This window comes from Mastigoproctus giganteus, chromosome 2, assembly GCF_048544385.1.
Source record: "Mastigoproctus giganteus isolate SK-2022 chromosome 2, ASM4854438v1, whole genome shotgun sequence".
In the NCBI taxonomy this organism is placed as follows: Eukaryota; Metazoa; Arthropoda; class Arachnida; order Uropygi; family Thelyphonidae; genus Mastigoproctus; species Mastigoproctus giganteus.
Genome location: NC_143576.1, coordinates 181,318,492 through 181,338,048, shown reverse-complemented (window position 1 = coordinate 181,338,048; position 19,557 = coordinate 181,318,492). Strand labels below are relative to the sequence as shown.

General features: G+C 41.7%; 1 protein-coding gene across 1 annotated transcript in view; it reads left to right on the top strand.

Annotated features, from left to right (window-relative positions):
* LOC150089807 (uncharacterized) overlaps positions 1–390 on the top strand; it is a 50,559-nt gene extending 50,169 nt beyond the window's left edge. Inside the window, exon 6 of the mRNA XM_090368827.1 lies at positions 276–390. Within this exon, the coding sequence (XP_090224953.1) occupies positions 276–326 (51 nt within the window). The 3' untranslated portion in view covers positions 327–390. The remainder of the gene's footprint in view (positions 1–275) is intronic.
* The last annotated feature ends 19,167 nt before the right edge of the window (positions 391–19,557 follow it).

Below are 19,557 nucleotides of genomic sequence, written 5' to 3'. Positions count from 1 at the left end.
ATGGATCGCCTTGAACTTGTCTTAATTATGTGCTCCAACTAGGGATTATCAAGTTACTGAGCAATAGTAAACAGATAAACATTTTTCCTTACATTGTACCCAACTGTTAATTTTCTCAGAGGCGTGTTCGTATCATGGAACAGCCCTCTGATACGACAGCATAAACGCAATATCTTATAGTTTGTTCATTTAGAAATTAATTTTGTCATATAGTTTCATTACATTTTATAGGTTAGTTGTAACTTCAAATTTTGATCTTTTATTTTATTTTACAGGAATGTGGACTTGATTTCACTCCTGTTCTGTGTGCATTAGAACGAAATTAAACATTTTATAGTTGCTTAACTGTCTAATAGGTATTGATAAAAAAAAAGAAGCCTTAACATTTTATTAATTTTAATAAAATTAATAATATATGATATATGCTATAATATATATCATATATGATTTTATAATAATATGATAATAATACAAATAATATATTTTTAATAATGTAATGAAAATTGGATGAATAAATAATTTTTTTTTGTTTTAACATTGCTTATTTGTGCGAGTGTTCGTTTGGTTTTGGACATTCATATGAATAAATTATTTCTTTATTTATTTTGCAAAAGTCATATCGAAAAATGAAATGGATTTTTCAAGTGAGCAGGGTTACTCAGTTTTGTTGGAAGCCATGGAGTCCTCTTGAAACTTTTTTTAAATCCAACAAAGAGAAAAGACACAATGGTTTTACTTGGCAGAAGTTTCTTGGGAGTGATGATTCAAAGCAGCTCAAGTACTCCGTGAACATTATAGTAGTTTCGATATGCCACATTGTTATTGGGAGAGAGCTAAAATTCAATCCCACCAGAGACTGGAAAATTCTCAAAATCCTCTGATTAGGCAAACTTAGATGTCAGATGTGGGATATAGAATTTAGTTCCCTGACTTTTTCTGGGTTTTCCTCCCATACAATATGAAAATTATCCCGCAACAAATATTTCTGCAGGCATAACAATCGGTGTGAAATACAGAAACAAAACAAATAAACAAAACAACAACAACGAAAAAATAAATAAATAACTCAATTGAGCATTACAATAGAACCTTGTACTTATGCATCCATTCTAGGCAGGGCAACAGTCACACGACTTCTAGAAACCCCATGGATATCATATGAAGTAATTAGACATGTGACAGAGAAGAAAATGCATGGTATACATATAAATTAACATGTGACGCAGAAGCCTATGATAGATACAAGTTGATCTGTAACCAAGTTACAAAGGAGGTTAGGAAGGCGAAGGCAGATTACGAGAAATCTTTGGCAAATGATGCAAATAAAACAGCAAAGAGTTCTTTACTTATGTAAACTCTAGAAGGAAAGGGATGAATCAGATTGGTCCACTTGATATCGATGGTTCAACTGTTGATGATCCTGCTCAGGTAGCTAAAAAACTAAATGAATATTTTGCATCGACATTCACACATGAGGAGTTATTCAGGGAGGGGAATGCCAGAGGTGAATTAAATTCTGGCAGTAAGCTCTATGATTTTGTAATAACTGAGAGTAAAGTAGAGGAGCAATTGTTGAAGATAAACAAAAGAAAGGCTCCTGGGGTGGATGGAATCTATCCAGTTATATTAAAGAAGGCGGCAAAGGAAATAAGCAAACCCTTAGCCATAATTATGAGAACTTCCCTGGAATCAGGGGAGATACCCATAGACTGGAGATGTGCAAATGTGACCCCAATCCACAAAGGAGGATCAAAGCGAGACACAGGTAATTACAGACTTGTTAGTTTAACTTCTGTTCCAGGGAAATTAATGGAGACACTGGTTAAAGAAGCATTGCTGGATCATCTAGACAAGACTTCAGTTATAGTTCGGACACAGCATGGGTTTGTTAAGGGGAAGTCTTGTCTGACTAATTTGATTGAATACTATGATATAATCACAAAGGAACTGGATGAAAAGGCTATTGCACATGGAAGACTGCTGCACAAATTGCAGCAGTGTGGCATTGGAGGCAAATTGCTGCTACGGATAAAGGAATGGTTGAGTGGGAGAAGACAGAGTGGTAATCAATGGACACTGCTCTTCGTGGACTAATGTTATTAGTGAAGTCCCTCAGGTCCTTCAGTGTTGGGTCCATTGTTGTTTTCTGAATTTCTAAATGATATTGATGATGGTATATGAGGCTTATTGTCCAAGTTTTCAGACGATACGATGGTTGACTGGGTTGTTAATGACACTATTGACAGTACACTGCTGCAACAGGATTTAGAAAATCCTGTTGCTACCAAGTACCATCCTGTGTACTTGGTAGCAATATCCGTCATAAGTGGAAAACCTCCCCCCCCAATCTGGGAAAATTAATAATAATTGAAGAAAGTGTACCCTACTACAAGTACGATCCCCAGGTAGTTCTAGAGACCCCTACCCACAAGCTGTACTGGGACCGCGCCATAATAACGGATAGTGTAATCTTGCACAACAGACCGGACATAACCCTCGTGGACAAGAAAGAAGAAACTACCTATCTGGCTAACATAGCGGTTCCCAACACTGGCAACCTGGAGAAAACTCATGGATAAAATCAGGAAGTACACGAACCTAAGAGAGGAGATCAAAGAGATGTGGCATATGCAACAAGTAACGACCATCCCGATCATCGTGTCAACCACAGATATGGTGCCAAAAACCCTACATAACAGCATAGCAGCAATAGGTATCCCAGCAAACACCAACAAGGAATTCCAGAAAGTTGCAATCCTGAACACCTGTAGGATATTCAGAAAGTTCCTCGACCAACAGTAACAACAACCACTCTGTGTACTTTGTAGCAATACCCGTCACGATGTGGAACACCCAATCAGGGAGAAATAATATAAGAGCAATAATAACAATAATTAATAATAATAAGACAGTACAATACAATAGTAATAATAATTATTATTATTAATTATTAATTTTTTGTATCTCCGATTAAGTGATCAGGTCTACGAAGAAACTGAGGCCCCAAAATTTTTCTCGATATCTTCTCTGTACAGTCCAACTTTTAGAATTTTAAATAAAAATAAAACCGTTAAAACTGACAAAATAAAATGAGTAGAAATTAAAAAACTCTCGGTATCAATACGATTTTTTCCTTGAGATTGTAACAGAGATTCTCTCAGATATGCCAGACAAGCTGTACTTGCTACTTAGGAGTCTAAAACGCTGATGGAACTGATATTCGGGTGACACTCAAGTCAAGTGGACCCAATGTCGGCGAAGTCCGGAAGGTCTGTGACAGCCAAATCCTCTGTTTGCACCTTCACGATGGTGGGACTGCTGGTAATCTTGGGTATAACCTCCATGCACAAGTAGATGGTGGGTGATCCCCCATGTGTGAACCAACGTAAGCAGGGGTCGAGGTGTGGCGTCCACACCACATGTAGGAATGCCGCCCCCTCTATGTTACCAGGCAGTACTAGATGGCAGATGACTCTCATCAACCGGTGCAATACCACCACTTTGTTTACTGGAGGCTTGAAGTGGTGGAACCCATGTTTAGTCTCTAGAGCTAAGTTCCGGTCAACGCTTCCCTATCTCTTCCATCATGCAGCATGATTGATGACTTTTGAAGTTATGATGAACATCGTGGCGAGATCCAATATTCCTTACTTTTCGAGGGTTCAGCTCTAAAACGGTGTTCGCAGGTCGGCCGCTAGTTAGTACACTAGACCGAACCTATTGGTAATTATCTAGGAGGCGTCCGGATCAGCTAGTGTATAATCTTGCTACCTCTACTCTGCCAGATAGTGATTGGAGGGAGTCCGAGTAGTGGGTATGCGGGGAGCATTGTCGAGGCCACGTTATGTCAAGGATCTGGGTATATTCTTACCATGTGTACGCCATATACAAAAATTTCATTACTTCATACAGCATGTCCCACCCACTTTTTCTTACTATTGAATACACCATGAATTGTCAAACAAATTCAGCAAGCTTATCTGCTAAAGGATCTAAACCTCCCAATCACTTCCTAATTCATTTCACAAATATACATGGTCTCAATTCTAATCTCAACGATGTCCATTTCCACTTGCAATCTGTCAAACCCCATGTACTTCTTCTGACGGAATCTCAGTTATCGGTTGATTCAACTACTGCTCATCTCAGATGATAAAATTATTGGCTGTTTGTTTCCTTTCGCCTCAAAGGTGGTATTTGTGCATATGTCCGTACTGACATTCCCTGTCAGAAACTTGGCAATTTGGAATCTCCTCTCTTTGATCTTGTCTGTCTTAAAATCTCTCTACCTCATTGTGTCAAATTCATCTGTTGTCTTTACCGTTCTCCCAACCGCACTAATCACTTGGAGCTCTTTGACTTCCTCTCTTTGCAACTTGACTTTCTCCAGTCCAACTTTCCTAACAGTGAGTTAATTTTCCTTGGTGATTTCAATGTTCACAACTCCAGCTGGCTTCTGTTTTCTAGTCACACCGACCCAGCTGGTCGAGATGCTGAGACCTTTGCAATTACTAATGATCTTGCACAGATTGTTAATTTACCTACAAGAATACCGGACAATCCTAATCATACAGCCAACACGCTTGAACTCTTTCTCACTGACAACCCTTCTAAGTAAACGGTCGAAATGAGAAGTCCTTTAGGCACTCCAGATCACAATTTGGTGATTGTCTCTTCTCCAATGGAGCCTTTATCTCATGGAAATTCCCAACCTCGTGTTGTTTGGCATTAAAAGAATGCAAAATGGGATGACCTGCGGGATTTCTTTTCTTCTTTTCCTTGGTCGCATTACTGTATCAAAACTTCTGATGTCAACGTTTGCTCTGATCGTTTCAGTGAAATTATTCTTGCAGGAATGGAATCCTTTATCCCACATTCCACTTTAAAATATCATCCTTTATCTAAACCTTGGTTTTCCAATAAATATGCTAAGGCTGTTCAAGAGAAGAATGTTGCATATTGTAACTGGCTTTTTTCTAATTCATCAGTTTCATTTTCTGCCTACACCAAAGCTTGCAGCAATTGTAAAGCAGTTATTAATCAGTCCATATTCGTTTCCTAATTCATTTCAGGATAAGAATAGAAAGCTTGCTTCTTGCCCTACTGGCAGCCGAGCATTCTGGTCTCTTGCCAAAGCTATTGGCCGAAACGATTGCTCATCTCTGCTCCCACCTCTGTCCAAACCAGATGGTTCTGTTGTCACTTCAGCCAAGGATAAAGCTGACCTGCTAGCATCCCATTTTTCTTCCAACTCATGTATCAATGATCTTGTAAAACACCTCCCACCATTCCCAACAAGCTCCATTCACTGCCTCCCGTGGTCTTCCGACAAAAGGATGTCAGAAGGATTTTGACGAATCTTGATGCTAAGAAAGCTCCAGGTTCCGATGGTGTTTCACCACTTGTTCTCAAAATCTGTGCTCCTGAACTTACTCCTATTCTTTGCCGCGTTTTTTCACATTTTTATTCTAAAGGTGTTTTTCCTTCAGCTTGGAAATTTGCTCACATCCAGCCAGTTCCTAAAAAGGGTGACAAATACCTCCCATCCAATTATCGTCCTATTGCAATTACTTCTACTCTTTCTAAAGTAATGGATAAATCAATTAACCGCCAACTCTTAAACTACCTATAAACCATCCGTGTGATCAACGTTCGCCAGTATGGATTCTGTCAGTGCCGATCCACTTGTGATATTCAGGCTTGTGTTACCCATTTATAGACTAATCCAATGAAACGGTTCGGTGAAACCCAAGTATTTGCTCTTGATATCTCAAAGCCTTTCGATCGTGTTTGGCATAAAAGTCTTCTAAACAAGCTTCCATCTAGTGGTTTGCCAACTGTTTTTAGTAATTGGTTATCGAGTTTTCTCTCTGATCGCTCACTGAGGGTGATGGCAGATGGCTCTCTGTCTTCTAACTTCTACACTAATGCTGTGTCCCCCAAGGTTCAGTTCTTTCCCCTCCCTACACTTCCCTCTTGTATATTAATGACCTTCTTCCATTGATTGGAATTCCTATTCGTAGTTTTGCCGATAATAGCACATTGCATTTCACTTTCCAGTTTGAGAAACCTTGCCCTGCTCAATCAGCTTCAATTTTTCGAATATCCGCTACCAATTCCTTAAATGTGGATCTCCAGTGTTTCAAAGACAACTTAGTTGATTGCAATCTTTCTAAAACACAGTCTTCTCTTATATCTCGCAAAAAGGATTCTTCTTCTGCTCCTATGCTTATCTTTAGTGACACTCCGATTTCTACGCAAAATAATATATCTCTTTTGGGGATTACCCTGACTTCTAATCTCTCTTGGCACAAGCACATTACAAATATTGCTTCCTCTGCATCTAAAAAACTTGGATTTCTCTTTCGCTCTCGGCGTTACTTTTCTTTCAAACAGCTGCTCACTCTGTACAAATCGCAAATCCGCCCTACCATGGAACATTGTTCCCACATCTGGGGTGGTGCCCCCAAAACCTCTCTCAGGCTTCTTTATTCCATTCAGAAGAGGGCAGTTAGGTTAATTAATGATTCATTTCTAACAGAGTCTCTCTCCACTCGCTGTCTCATAGACGTTCTGTTTCTGCTGCATGCCTTTTCTACATACACTTCCATGGGCACGGTTCTTCTGAATTGGCTTCTATAATTCCCTCTCTCTCTTTCAAAACAGTCCGAAAACGTGGAGCCAGCAGCCATCGTCCATTTAATGTCCAACTTCAAACTCACAGAACCAACTTTTCATCTTCCTCGTTTATTCCTTCAACTGCCGTTTTCTGGAACAACCTTCCTTCATACGTATTTCCTAAAAATTACAGTCTACAGAAGTTCAAGTCCAATGTCAACAAATATCTTCTTTCGTCTTCTCAATCTCCAACCCAAGCACGTTACTAAGTACTATAGGTTCTAATACCTCTCGTGTTTGGGGTTTACATAAAAAAATGATGCGTTTTCAACTATAAAGTAATTTGAATCAAAGCAGTGAGTAATGAACATCATCAATCATCCTCATGTCTGAGGATGATTGAGGATGTTCTGGGGATGTCTGAGGATGTTCGGACATATGACTCCAACCAGTAACGGATCTTAGTCCAGTGCATATCAATGGTTTTTTAATCGCTTGGAATGAAGCTATATTCCTCCCACCAGTGATGCAAGGGCAAGAAAAACATAATCATATTTACAAATGATAAAATCAGCCAAATTAAATAAAAAAGGTTAGGACGGATCTCCAGAAATGTCACTTCTCAGAACAAACTTTAAATTGTTTGGAAATTTTCTCGATTCAGAAGCACGTAGAAGGCAATATTTTTTCCATCACGTTCTCGCAGGTCTGAATAGATTCAATCAAGTTTCTGGTATAGCCTGCATTCTTTTCTAAGTGGGGTATTATCTCAGGAGAATTGCTAGGATTTTAGAATTACACTGTACAATGGAAATGCCGGATAGAATGTTATAAACTATTTACGCTCACCCTTCTGGAAAACTCTCATGAGATTGTAATGCGAGCTATATCAGAGAGTCCATTCCTTGTGAGAAAGACTGCCTTGACAATTATTGCGCATCCATTAATCAGCGACTGCTGAGCACTTTTGGCGGGCGGGATATACAAGCGAGGACACTTTAAGCGAGTAAGCTGTCAAATTGCAGCAAGACTTTGTTGCTCCTGCCTTTTTACCTACCTGATTACTGCAGTCTGCGCGGGTAGCACAGTGGTATCGTCACCGTCCTCCCCACACCGGGTGGAAAAGGCCTGGGTTCGAATCCCGTAGATAACGCGAGGAACTTTAATGGGTTTTTTTCACTCCGTGGCTGAGTTAGTTGGTCTCACGCGTAGATAGCAAGGTTTTCTCCCCAGTAACTGGGGTTTTTTCGTCCAGCAAAACAGACAAATCAACCATAGAACATACGGCATTACTTTGTGTTACAGACACAAATACGGGTTAATGTATTTAATTACGGGCGACCCTAAAATAATAATTTGAAAATACCCGATTACTGCCTTTCTCGACATGCCATTCGCCCCCTTTTTCAGCTCAGATCCTCCGCTTCCATTTCAGCTGTATACAATAAAAGACAGTATGGGCTTTCAGCAAAACTCCTGTGCCGAATGTGGGTTCAAACCCGAGGCCCCGGCATTACTTTGTGTTACGCGTCGTAGAAACGTCTGTCGTGATTGCGAGCCACCTAAAGTTAAAGCGCGGACAGAAGAGATATCCACTATCACTCTTGCAGAAGAAACCCCATCCAACCCCTCTGGCCTTCTTGAGGTGCGCAGTTCGATTGGAGGTAGCATTGCGTCGTCTGCGTCGAGAACACTTGGAGATTCAAGCTTATGTTTTGGGAAAGACTTTAATTCCGCTCCTGCCGCCTCCGCGAAGGGCTTGCAGGTTAATAGTCCCTTTGACAGTTTGTCAATTAAAAGCGCTTTAAGTGATAACTCGTCTATACTCAATGCCCTCCCTGAAAGATTCAAGATCACTTTTGGGGAGGTTCTGGCCCCAGTAATCGACTGTCCTGCTTGCCTCAGTGATGAAAATAGAAAACTCAAAGTCCAAAATACGGAAATTCTCGACCAAGTGCTCGTACTGAACGAACAACTCAGGGACTCAAAATCTTTATAAGTGAATGCTGTTTTCCCTCTAGTCAGACGTCAGTGATGGACCATCAGGAAACTTGGGACCACTTACAGGAAGCAGTTGATACACTTCCATAACCCCAAATCAAATTGGGCGTGTCCAGCGGGGAACAAAAGAACTCCAAAATCTGCACAGTTCGCCTCTTTTTGCATGTAGACATGTAGACATGTATAGTATCTTATGTAGGACGGCACCTGAACGTCAATTCATCTCCGCCTTCGTACACTGTGATGATTACAGAAAGCACTGTAAAAGGCCAGAAATGTGTGTAAAATTATGTTCGTGCAGTGTGTGTGTTGTTGTGTTGTTTAGTTGTTTCTGGCCGTTTTGTCACCAGGCAGGCGATCACCTGGAAAGCCTGCCCAGTGTCCGTCTACACCACGGGGAGGTAGGCCACAACTACGCATGTATTGCGACCGCCCTCTAAACGCTCTGGTTTACCAGCTCTTACTGCCCTAGTATCAGGGCAAAAACAATAAAAATAAAAAAAAAAAAAATAAAATAAAATAAATAAAATAATAATAATAAAAAAATAAAATAATAAATAATAATAAAAAAATAAAATAATAAATAATAATAATAAAGTACTTATATGTAAGAAAATAATAAAAACTAGATAATAAAATCTGTCCATCGGGCAGCCCAAACCCAGGGAACCAGCAAAAATAAATAAGTAAATAAATACAAATAAAATGTGAAAAAAAAAAAAAAAAAAAAATATATGTATATATATATATAATAAATTTAAAAAAAAAAAATAAATAAAAATAGAAATAATAATAATTAAAAAAATTAGAAAACTATTTTTAATAGAAAAAAAATAAATAAAAATTAGAAAACTATTTTTGGTAGAAAAAAAATTAAATAAATTAATTAATAAAAAAAAATAAATAAAATATAAAATTGAAAAAAAAAAAAAATAAATAAAAAAATAAAAAAAAATAAAAAGAGAAAAGAAAAAAGAGAGGGAAAAAGTATAGATATATATCTGATCCCGCACTGGCCAGAAGCCAGTGCCAGCAGGGTTCTCCACTAGGAAGTCTAGGAGGTATTCCGTAGTTGAGTGAGAAGGCATCTCCGGCGATCAAAAGCATGACGAGCAAATTCTTGCAGGGACTGGAAATTTTCTGTGGTGCTTAGGAAGTCCGGCTCATTTCCAGGGACAGTGATACTGGTGGAGAGAAGAAGGTTCTGTCGAAGATCTAGGTACTGATGGCAGTGGTATAAAATATGTTCCCAGTCTTCTGGGTCACCACAAGAACAGAGAGGTGATTCAGCAAGGTTGAAAGTTGCAAGTTTCGCATTAAGGGAGCCATGACCAGAGAGCAAGTAGAGAGTGTACAGACCTCTTTTTGCAGACAGATCAACTCAAAATATCGAAACCCCGGCCGTGGCGTTGAACACTTTGGTTTCTCATCCCCCTCACACCGGTCTCCATCAGCGCGGTCCAACCTTCGAGGCTGACAGCCCTTTTATCCACGACAAATGTATGATTCCTGGTGAATATAATCTGCACCAACCTTGCAGAAGACGTCAGGAGAAGCCTGGTGGTCAGGTTCTGAGCCAGACTCATCACTGTTACAACATGATGGAGTTGAGATAAACCCCACGTCAAAACAGGGAGGAGCGGATCTACACTCAAGCGGATGCATTCTGTCTTTCTGATCCATTTAACTTTCATGCCCAATTACCCAGGCATAACCCATAAATGGCCCGCGCCCAAAGTGTTTTGCCTGTGAAAACACAGGGTAAAAGAATTCCATCCCAGGAACCTAATAGGTCGGTTCTTACTGAACATACCTGGGTCCCTCTGTCGAGGAGACTTGAGGAGATATGCAGGGTATCTCAAAAATATTGGTACAAACGTTTAGGAGGGGTAGGTAACTTCTAAAGAAATGTGAATCGCATAGGAAGCCATAACCGGAAACGTCAGGGGAAAGTAGTAGCAGAGGCACAAGAAGCAGAAATGACAGAAGACAGTAATTAATGGCAAACATTTATTTGACATAATATTAACAATGGAGTACGAGATACGAGATGGATGCATTTCATGGTGTTACAACAGATGCTGGAAGGTTCCACCATGAGACGCGCTGCATGCGTAACACCGATGCATCATGGATTGGCGGACACGGTCGAGCACACCTGGAGTTTTTTTGACAATAGCAGCAGCGCAGACGAGTCTCGCCACGAGATCCATTTCCGTCTCCACAGGCGATTCACACACGATAGATTTGAGTGTGTTCGTGACCGATAGATTAGAAGGTGTGTTCGTGACCATTTGAACAGGCGATTTGGGCGTCGATGGATTGGCCGTGGTGGACCCGTTGCCTGGCCCCCACGCTCACCTGATTTATCAAGGCTCGATAAATCAGGTGAGCGTGGGGGCCAGGCAACGGGTCCACCACGGCCAATCCATCGACGCCCAAATCGCCTGTTCAAATGGTCACGAACACACCTTCCGTAATGGGCAGGCGCCCCGTCATGTTGAAACCAAATGTTGCGTCTCACATTTGCTGGAACTTCGTCAAGTAACTCTGGTAGAGCTTGTTCAAGAAAGATCCGATATTTAGTGGAGTTCATGTGGGATGGTAACAGGCATGATTCAACTAAGCAGTCAACGACCATACCTGCTCACACATTTATTGCGAAGCAATGTTCTGCCGCATGGGGGCGCACACCGTGTGGTTTGTCGTGAGCGAGCCCACACATGAGCATTGTGCTGATTGAATAAACCTTCCCGAGTGAAATAAGCCTCATCCGTGAACAAAACAGGCTGGAAAATTCAAGTCTTCAACACTTTCTTGGATAAACCATTTCACAAAAGCCATACGTGCAGGATGATCTTGGGGGAGCAGTGGCTGAACCCTTTGGAGATAAAAGGGGTGAGAGTAAACGTCGTGCCAGACACGTTGTACACTGTAACGGGACATTCCCTAAGGCAGAGGCAACGGCACGTGTGCTGGCAGTAGGATTATTCTGAACAGCATTCAACATTCTTTCTTTCCTGGCGGCAGTTCGTGTCGAACGCGGTCTGCCCGAACTACTCCTGTTACCTCTAAATGACTCATTATCGCACAAATTTTGATGCATACGCGGAAACAAACGGAGGACCGGTACATGTCTGTCTGGGAAGCGTTCTCCATAAATTCGTTGAGCGACTCGTCCATTGCCCTCTCCTAATCGATACACTAGGTGCAATGCATGTCTGCCAGCTCACAGTTCGTATATCGATGCATGCTCCTCGTGCGGCGACTACTGCTTGAATGAGTAAACCAGAAATTTTTCCTCTCGGGAACTGATGAACAGCGCCGTCTACCGACTTACGGTGACATTTCCGGTTATGGGTTCCTATGCAATTCACATTCCTTTAGATGTTACCTACCTCCCCTAAACGTTTCTACCAATATTTTTGAGACACCCTGTATAATATTTCAGCTGTCCAGACTCGAGAGAGAATTTTTTTTTCCAGACTGGGACCAGCAAGAAAAGTGAAAAGTATCAGGACGCTCTTTGCCCAAGAGGCAATATCAACGTAGACGCAAAGGCTATCAAAACTAGACATCCGACTTATTCTTCCTTTATCATCTCTTGGCGTGCAAATGCAAAGCATATCGTCTTGGATTCTAGCTTCTGGCCGGTAGGCACCCCCATAAAGCCGTTCCAAGAGAGGAGCAGATCGTTCGCCTACAGCGGATCCAGTCGAGATAAAGAGCCATAACTACCAAAGTATGATGTGCTACCAGGTATACACGAAGGAGAGATTCTATGGTTTATGCACAATGTACACAGTCTACAACTAGAGCCTGCCAAGCGCTGGATTTAATCTTCCACAACTTGCAAGACATCAAACTCCTATGTAGCAACTTTCGATTCCAATCTTATCACACGCCAATTGCGTGTAAACTATCCTTACAGAGCAATTTCCTTGGATTCCCTGACGAGTACTCCACTGAATTGCCTAGGATAGCCTTCTCTACTAAATATCTGAAGCCAGAGCTCATTCTCCAATGCTTGATTGGGTTTGACTGTGGCCATCTCTATTCTGAGCAGTCGAAGGATGCCATTATGCTCTTGTCCGAACAACTGAAGTTAATTGCACTACGTGGTGCAGCCAGAATCACCAGGATTGGTAACAGGTCGAATCGGGGCTTTAATAAGGAAACTAAGACAGCTTTCATCAAGAAGCAGAAGGCCTACCGGAAATGGCAGAAAACCTAACTTCCCTCAGACTTTTCCATCTTTAACATCGAGAACAAAGCTGTTCTAGATAGGTTGAAGAGTGGTAGGAGGATCCTTTCATATCATCATCATCTAGCCATTTACCAAATGTTTGTCCAGGAATGGGCGCAGTTCAGCTTATAGAAAGCAGATTTTCCTGACTCTGATTCCTCTCTCTCGCAGGAGGACTGGTTAACTAGGGCACTCTTAACCGAAATAGAAATAACTAGAGAGACCCTAATTGATGTCATTAATAAACTACCCAACAAATCTACTGTGGGTCCCGATGGTTTCCCACTATTTATTATCAAAATTTGCAGCCCATGTATAGTCGACCTTCTCCTTCACCTTTTCAGACAAATCCGGCAATCTGGAATTGTTCCTTCAATTTGGAGAACTTACCATGTTAAGCCTGTTCCAAAGATCAAGAAACCCAAATTTCCTAAAGACCTGCGACCAATCTCCATCAGTTGTTCCTTACTCAAAATTTTTGAAAAAGTAATTCAGCCAACAATTGCCCAGCATTGCTTTGAACACAGCCGTCCCGGAATGACCCAAGGTTTCTTGGGAAATAAACTGATTTTAATAATAATAATAATAATAATAATAATAATAATAATAATAAAGCAGAAAAACGGACCATCCGAGAAGAAGACGATTGAGAAGTTTTGGGGAAATATCTGGAGCAGTGAAGTAAGACATAACAGCAGAGCACTCTTGATAGAAGTAGAACGGATGAAAACCAAGGACATACAAGAGATGAGAGAGAGTGGGAGATTAGAGAAGAAGTAAAACAGTCGATCAGGAACACCCACAACTGGCGAACCCCAGGAATTGATAACATCCACGATCCCCAACTACTGGTACGAGAAGCTTACCTGCACACACAAGCACCTAGCAGAGCAGTTCACTCGAATGATAAGGCAATTGCGAAGTTTCTCACCGAAGGAGTCACCTATCTGAAACTAAAGACGAAGATACAAGAAACCCGGCGGCGAAATACAGGCCAATCACCTACCTCCCAACAATGAACAAGATCGAGATCAGCTGCATAACCAAGAAGATATCAGACAACTTAGAGAGTCAGAACATAATGGCCGAACAGCAGAAAGGATACAAGCGGAGGTGCAAAGGATGCAAGGAGGAATTAACCATAGATTTCGCAGTTATGGAGCAAGCCTACAAGAAGCACAGCAATACACGGCCTACATCGATTACCGCAAGGCCTTCGACTCCGTAATTTATAGCTGGCCAATAGAGACCCTGAATATCTAACAAGGGCAATCAGATAGTGACAAACTTCCTAGGAGCAACAATGGCGATATAGAACACCTCTATTAAGGTCGAAAACATCACAACTAGGCCAATACCCATTGGAATAGGAATCTTTCAGGGAGATGCTGTGAGCCGTCTGTGGTTCTGTCTAGCACTCAACCCGCTATCCACAATGCTTATCGCCAGCAAGTATGGATATAATCTCAAAGAAGGAAGAAAGAACCTGTACACCCTCACCCACCTGATGTACATGTGACATGAAGCTCTATGCGCCAACCGAGAAGCAACTGCAGCAACTACTCCGGATCACCGAAGAATTCAGCAAGGACATCATGATGGAATTTGGTCTAGACAAATGCAAGACCCACACACTGCACCAGGGAAAATTAGTTGGCCGAAACTACCAGCTGCTGACTGGTAAAGAGATCGAAGCTATGACAGAAGGACAGACCTACAAATACCTAGGGATGATGCAGGCTGAGCAGTTAGAGCACAAGGCAATTAAGGCCTGCCTGACCGAAAAATATCATCAGAGAGTCAGAAGCCAGCTGAAAGCAAAATTGAACGAAGGAAACACAGTTTAAGCCATAAACACCTATGCAGTTCCAGTACTAACATACACATTCGGGGTCATAAATTGCACTAACACCGAGTTAGAAGATATCATTCGAAAGACAAGGACAATGATGACCAAGAGCCGCCACCAGCACCGGAAGTCAGCAGTGGATAGACTAACAATAGCTCGGAAAGAGGGAGGAAGGGGCCTGATAAACCTGATTGAGCAACAGAAAACAGCGATAGTTAACCTGAAGGATTACTTCCAGAACAACACAGCACCACTCCATCGGGCCGTAAGGAAGATAAATAAGTGGTATAACCCACTCAACCTAAGCGAGGAAAATCCACCCACCCAGACTGCACAAGAAACGAAGTTAGAAAGATGGGCAAAGAAGACACTCCATGGCAGACACTACAAAGACCTTCATCAAGATGATTTCGATAACATTGCTTCCAATGCATGGCACCCAAGCGGGACGCTCATCCCCGAGACTGAAGGATTCATGCAGGCCATTCAAGACCAGGTAATCAACACCATAAACTACAGAAAATACATCGCAAAGGAGACCGGAATATCAGATGACACATGTCCATAATGCCACCTGGATTCAGAAACGATCCAATACATCACCGCGGGTTGCAAGGTGATCACCCAGGCTGGGTATACTCATAGACACTACGAAGTAGCCAGGACAATACATCAGAAGCTAGTGAGGAAATACAAGTTGACCAAGAAAGTGTATCATACAACAAGTACGAACCTCAGGCAGTACTGGAGACCCGAACCCACAAGCTGTATTGGGACCGCGCCATAATAACGGATAAGACCATCCCAAACAACAGCCCGGACATAACCCTTATGGACAAGATGGAAGCCTTACCTAATCAGGTAGGTAGCCTTACCAACCTGATTGACATAGCGGTGCCGAACACTGGCAAGGTCCAGAAAGCCCACGAGGAAAAAATTAGGAAGTACACGAACCTGAGACAGGAAGTCAAGGAGATGTGCCATATACAAGAAGTATCGAACATCCCGATCATCGTGCCAACCACCGGTATGGTGCCAAGACTCTACATAGCAGCCTAGCAGCAATAGGTCTCCCAGAGAACACCTACAAGGAACCCCAGGAAGTCGCAATCCTGAACACCTGTAGGATATTCAGAGATTTCCTCGACCAACAGTAACACCAGATATTACACGCACCCTGTGTACTTGGTAGCAGTACCCGTCACGGAGTGAAATTCCCAATCAGGGAGAAATAATATATCAGCAACAACAACAACAATAATAATAATAATAATAATATAACTTCCTTCCAAGGACTCTCAAATCATAGATAGCGGTCAAATAAGTACGCATAGAAAAATAAAAATTAAGAAAATGCTTAATTTCTATTTTTATAGAAATTAAGGAACCTGTATAAATCCCATGTTTGAGTCTCTGGTGTTCCGTTAATGGCGGATAAACATCGTCTTCAGTTCTCGTGCCCTTCCCTGGATAATTTCATTGCCCTGTTAAGGTTTGGCTCTATTATTTCCCCAAAACCATTCCTTTTCTCTCCTCCCTTTTACCTTCCTGTGCAATCATCTTGTTCTCTCCTATTTTTCCTTCCCTCACCCGTAATTTTCTTTTCTGTTTCTTTTCCCTTTCCGCCCCTTTTCTTTATCCTCGTATCATTCCGTTCTCATGTCCTAACAGCCTCAGAAAAGAGAAAAGGAAATAGACAATCTATGCATTTCCCTCCTCCCACCCGTAGGTAATTATCCAGCTGACCTTTGCATTTCCCCAACTGTCAGCCTCCACCACCCATGTAAGTAACTTATTCCAGTAATTTATAACTCGCTGACACAAATAAAACTTCCTGCAATCCTGTCTAAACAACTCTCCCCTAACTTAAATTTATGGCCCCTAATTCTAGATCATTTATAACCGTGAAAATTTCTCCTCGTTCCATTTACTTATGACTCTCAGAGCCTTAAACACCTCAATCAAGTCTCCTCTAAGATGCCTATTTCCAAAACTGTGTAATCCACGGCCTTGGAAACAGGCACCTTAATATTCGAAGTCTTTTCTCATGTGTACGTCCTTTTTTACTAATTTGAACAGGCGAGTTACTCGTCAAATAATAGGCCAAACAAATAAATTACTCTTTATAATTTTCCCAAAAATAAATTATATTTGTAAACTTTAAAATCCATGTATTCTGTCATCATTGAATTATTACAAAATAATACCATCAACAAATTGATCAACCACATCGGCTTCATCGGCTTGAATGACATTGTCGGATGTGTTTAGAGCAGCGATGCTGTTTTGTATTTTGTTATTTCTTGACATTAAATCAATATACGGTAGCATTGCGGAGATTGCAATAGGACTAGGACTATGATCGGATAGAAAAGATATTTCAGGCTGTATATCAATTAGACAGCTACCAGAAGATAGAATCAGGTCAAATTTATTTTCACCCCTTGTGAGATGGATCATGGCTGCAGCCTATTCAATGTGGTGTCCAGTAGGTTGTTGAGCTATAGTGGAAGGTTGAAATCTTCACATACTATTCGGGTGACTGACACATGTAATGTGTTGAGCAAATATGCTAAAACAAGAGTAAAAAAACATCTGAACAAAAGCTTCATGTTGTAAGAGTTTAATTAATACCGGCAGTGAAGGTCTGAGAATCTAAGACTGATACGAGAAATTACAGACCTGTCAGTTTTGTTCTGGGGAAAATTATGGAGGAACTGGTTAAAGAAGCATTGCATAATCATCTAGACAAGACAACAGTTACACTTCAGACACAGCATGAGTTTGTCAAGGGGTAGTCTTTTCTGACCAATTTCATTGTACACAATGAAACAGTGGTCAGTGGTCACAAAGAAACAAGAAGCAAAAAATAATTTTGATATGATTCGATTTCAGGAAAGATTTTGATACTGTTGAATCAGAAATTGATCAAGAACTGTACAAATTGGAGCCGTATGACTTTAAGTGCAAGTTAAACAAGACCTCTCCAACATAAACCCGGCTCAAAAGAGGCCAATAAATCGTGACTCAGATCTTGGAAAATTCATAAGAGAGAATATAGAATGGAGACTGCAACTCTGAAATGCCATAAGAGAGACAATAAGCCATTGAGGATGGTTGGGCAGACGAATCGACTGATATCGAAAATGTGATCAAGAAAAATTAACAAGTGAGGAATCTTTTTAAAGAAAAAGCAAAAGGAACATTTTCGGAATTAAATGATCTACTTCTGCAGATAAAGCAGAACCATGCAGAACTGTCTGGAGAAATAAGAGAACGTTTAGAGAGGAGATTGGAAATAGTGGAAAGAATTAGGGATGCTATTAACGGAAATACTGAACTTGGCGATCTCATAGAAAAAGCGATAGAAGATGGATGGATTAACGTGTGGGAAGAAGTGGAAAATATAATACGCAAGGATGATGATCTAGATTAATTTATTAAAGCTTTGAATCAGCGAACATCACAGTTGAGGTAAATGGTTAAGGACGGAATCAAGCAGAATGTAGAATTCCGCAGGAGAATAAAATAATCTTCTTCTTCTTCTTCTTCTTTGGTCCTTAGCTGGCAGCTGGGGGAGGCGGTTGGCCACGCAACCAGTATGCTGCTGTAGGTGCCGCAGGGTTTCGGACTTGCTCTGTGATGTTCTTCCATACCTTACGATCCATGGCTTCAGTCCTGGCCTGGTTAAGGTCGAGACGTCGGCTCTTCAAGTCATCTTCCACTTGCTTGGCCCACGTTTTCCTAGGCGCGGTCCGTTGGATGCTCCATTGGGTGGGTCGTTGTCTCCAAAGGAGTGTGGATGGTATTCTGTTCGTGCCCATTCTACATACGTGCCAAACCATCTGAGCCTTCGCTTCTGGATTTGGTCGGCAATGGTTGGTTGCTGTTGGCATCTGGCGCGGATGGTATCATTAGTGATGCGGTCGCGAAGAGAGATGCCCAAGATCTGCCGCAGGCATCGCATTTGGAATACCTCAAGTTTGTTCAAATCTAACTTGAGACAAATCCATGTTTCCGATCCGTAAAGAAGAATGGGCAGGATCAAAGTCCGGAAGAGTCGGATTTTAGTCTTTGTGGAAATGTTGGTCCTCTTCCACAGACACCATTTGAGCGAGGCGAACGCAGTGGCCGCCTGTCCAATTCTGCTGTGAATTTCCATGGTGGATGCAACTTTCTTCTCCTGGACCAGCGACCCAAGGTATTTAAAGTCCTGCACTTGCTCGATCTGGACGCCTTCGAGATAGATGGTGGCTTGCGACCCATCTGTTGTCAGGGCCTTTGTCTTACCAGCATTGATCTTCAAACCGTATGGCCGGGCAATGCGGGCAATGTCGTAGAGGATTTCCGTGGCTTCAGCGTCGTTACCGGCAAGGATAGCACTATCATCAGCAAACATCAGGTCAGTCACATAGTGTTCCTTGTCATATTGTATGCCCTGTCTGTTTCTGAATGCTTGCCTCATAATGGCGTCGACCACGATGTTGAAAAGCAACGGGGAGGCTACATCCCCTTGGCGGACTCCAGTTTGGATGGTAAATTCCTCAGATAAATCGTTCTGGATGCGCACCTGGCTGGTTAAACCGTTGTATGCAGTTTGGAGGAGTGTGATGACTTTTCGAGGTACATGTTCAACCTCTAGTAGTTTCCATAAGGCAGGCCGGTGGACACAGTCGAAAGCAGACTTAAAGTCAATGAAAACAATGACGGTTCGCTGTCCACACCGGATCCTCTCCTCCATCAGCTGACGAATGGCAAAGATTTGATCACAGCATCCTCGCCCGGGTCTAAATCCTGCCTGTTCTTCTCGACTGGTTTGCTCGCGATGTTTTTGCAGTCTTGA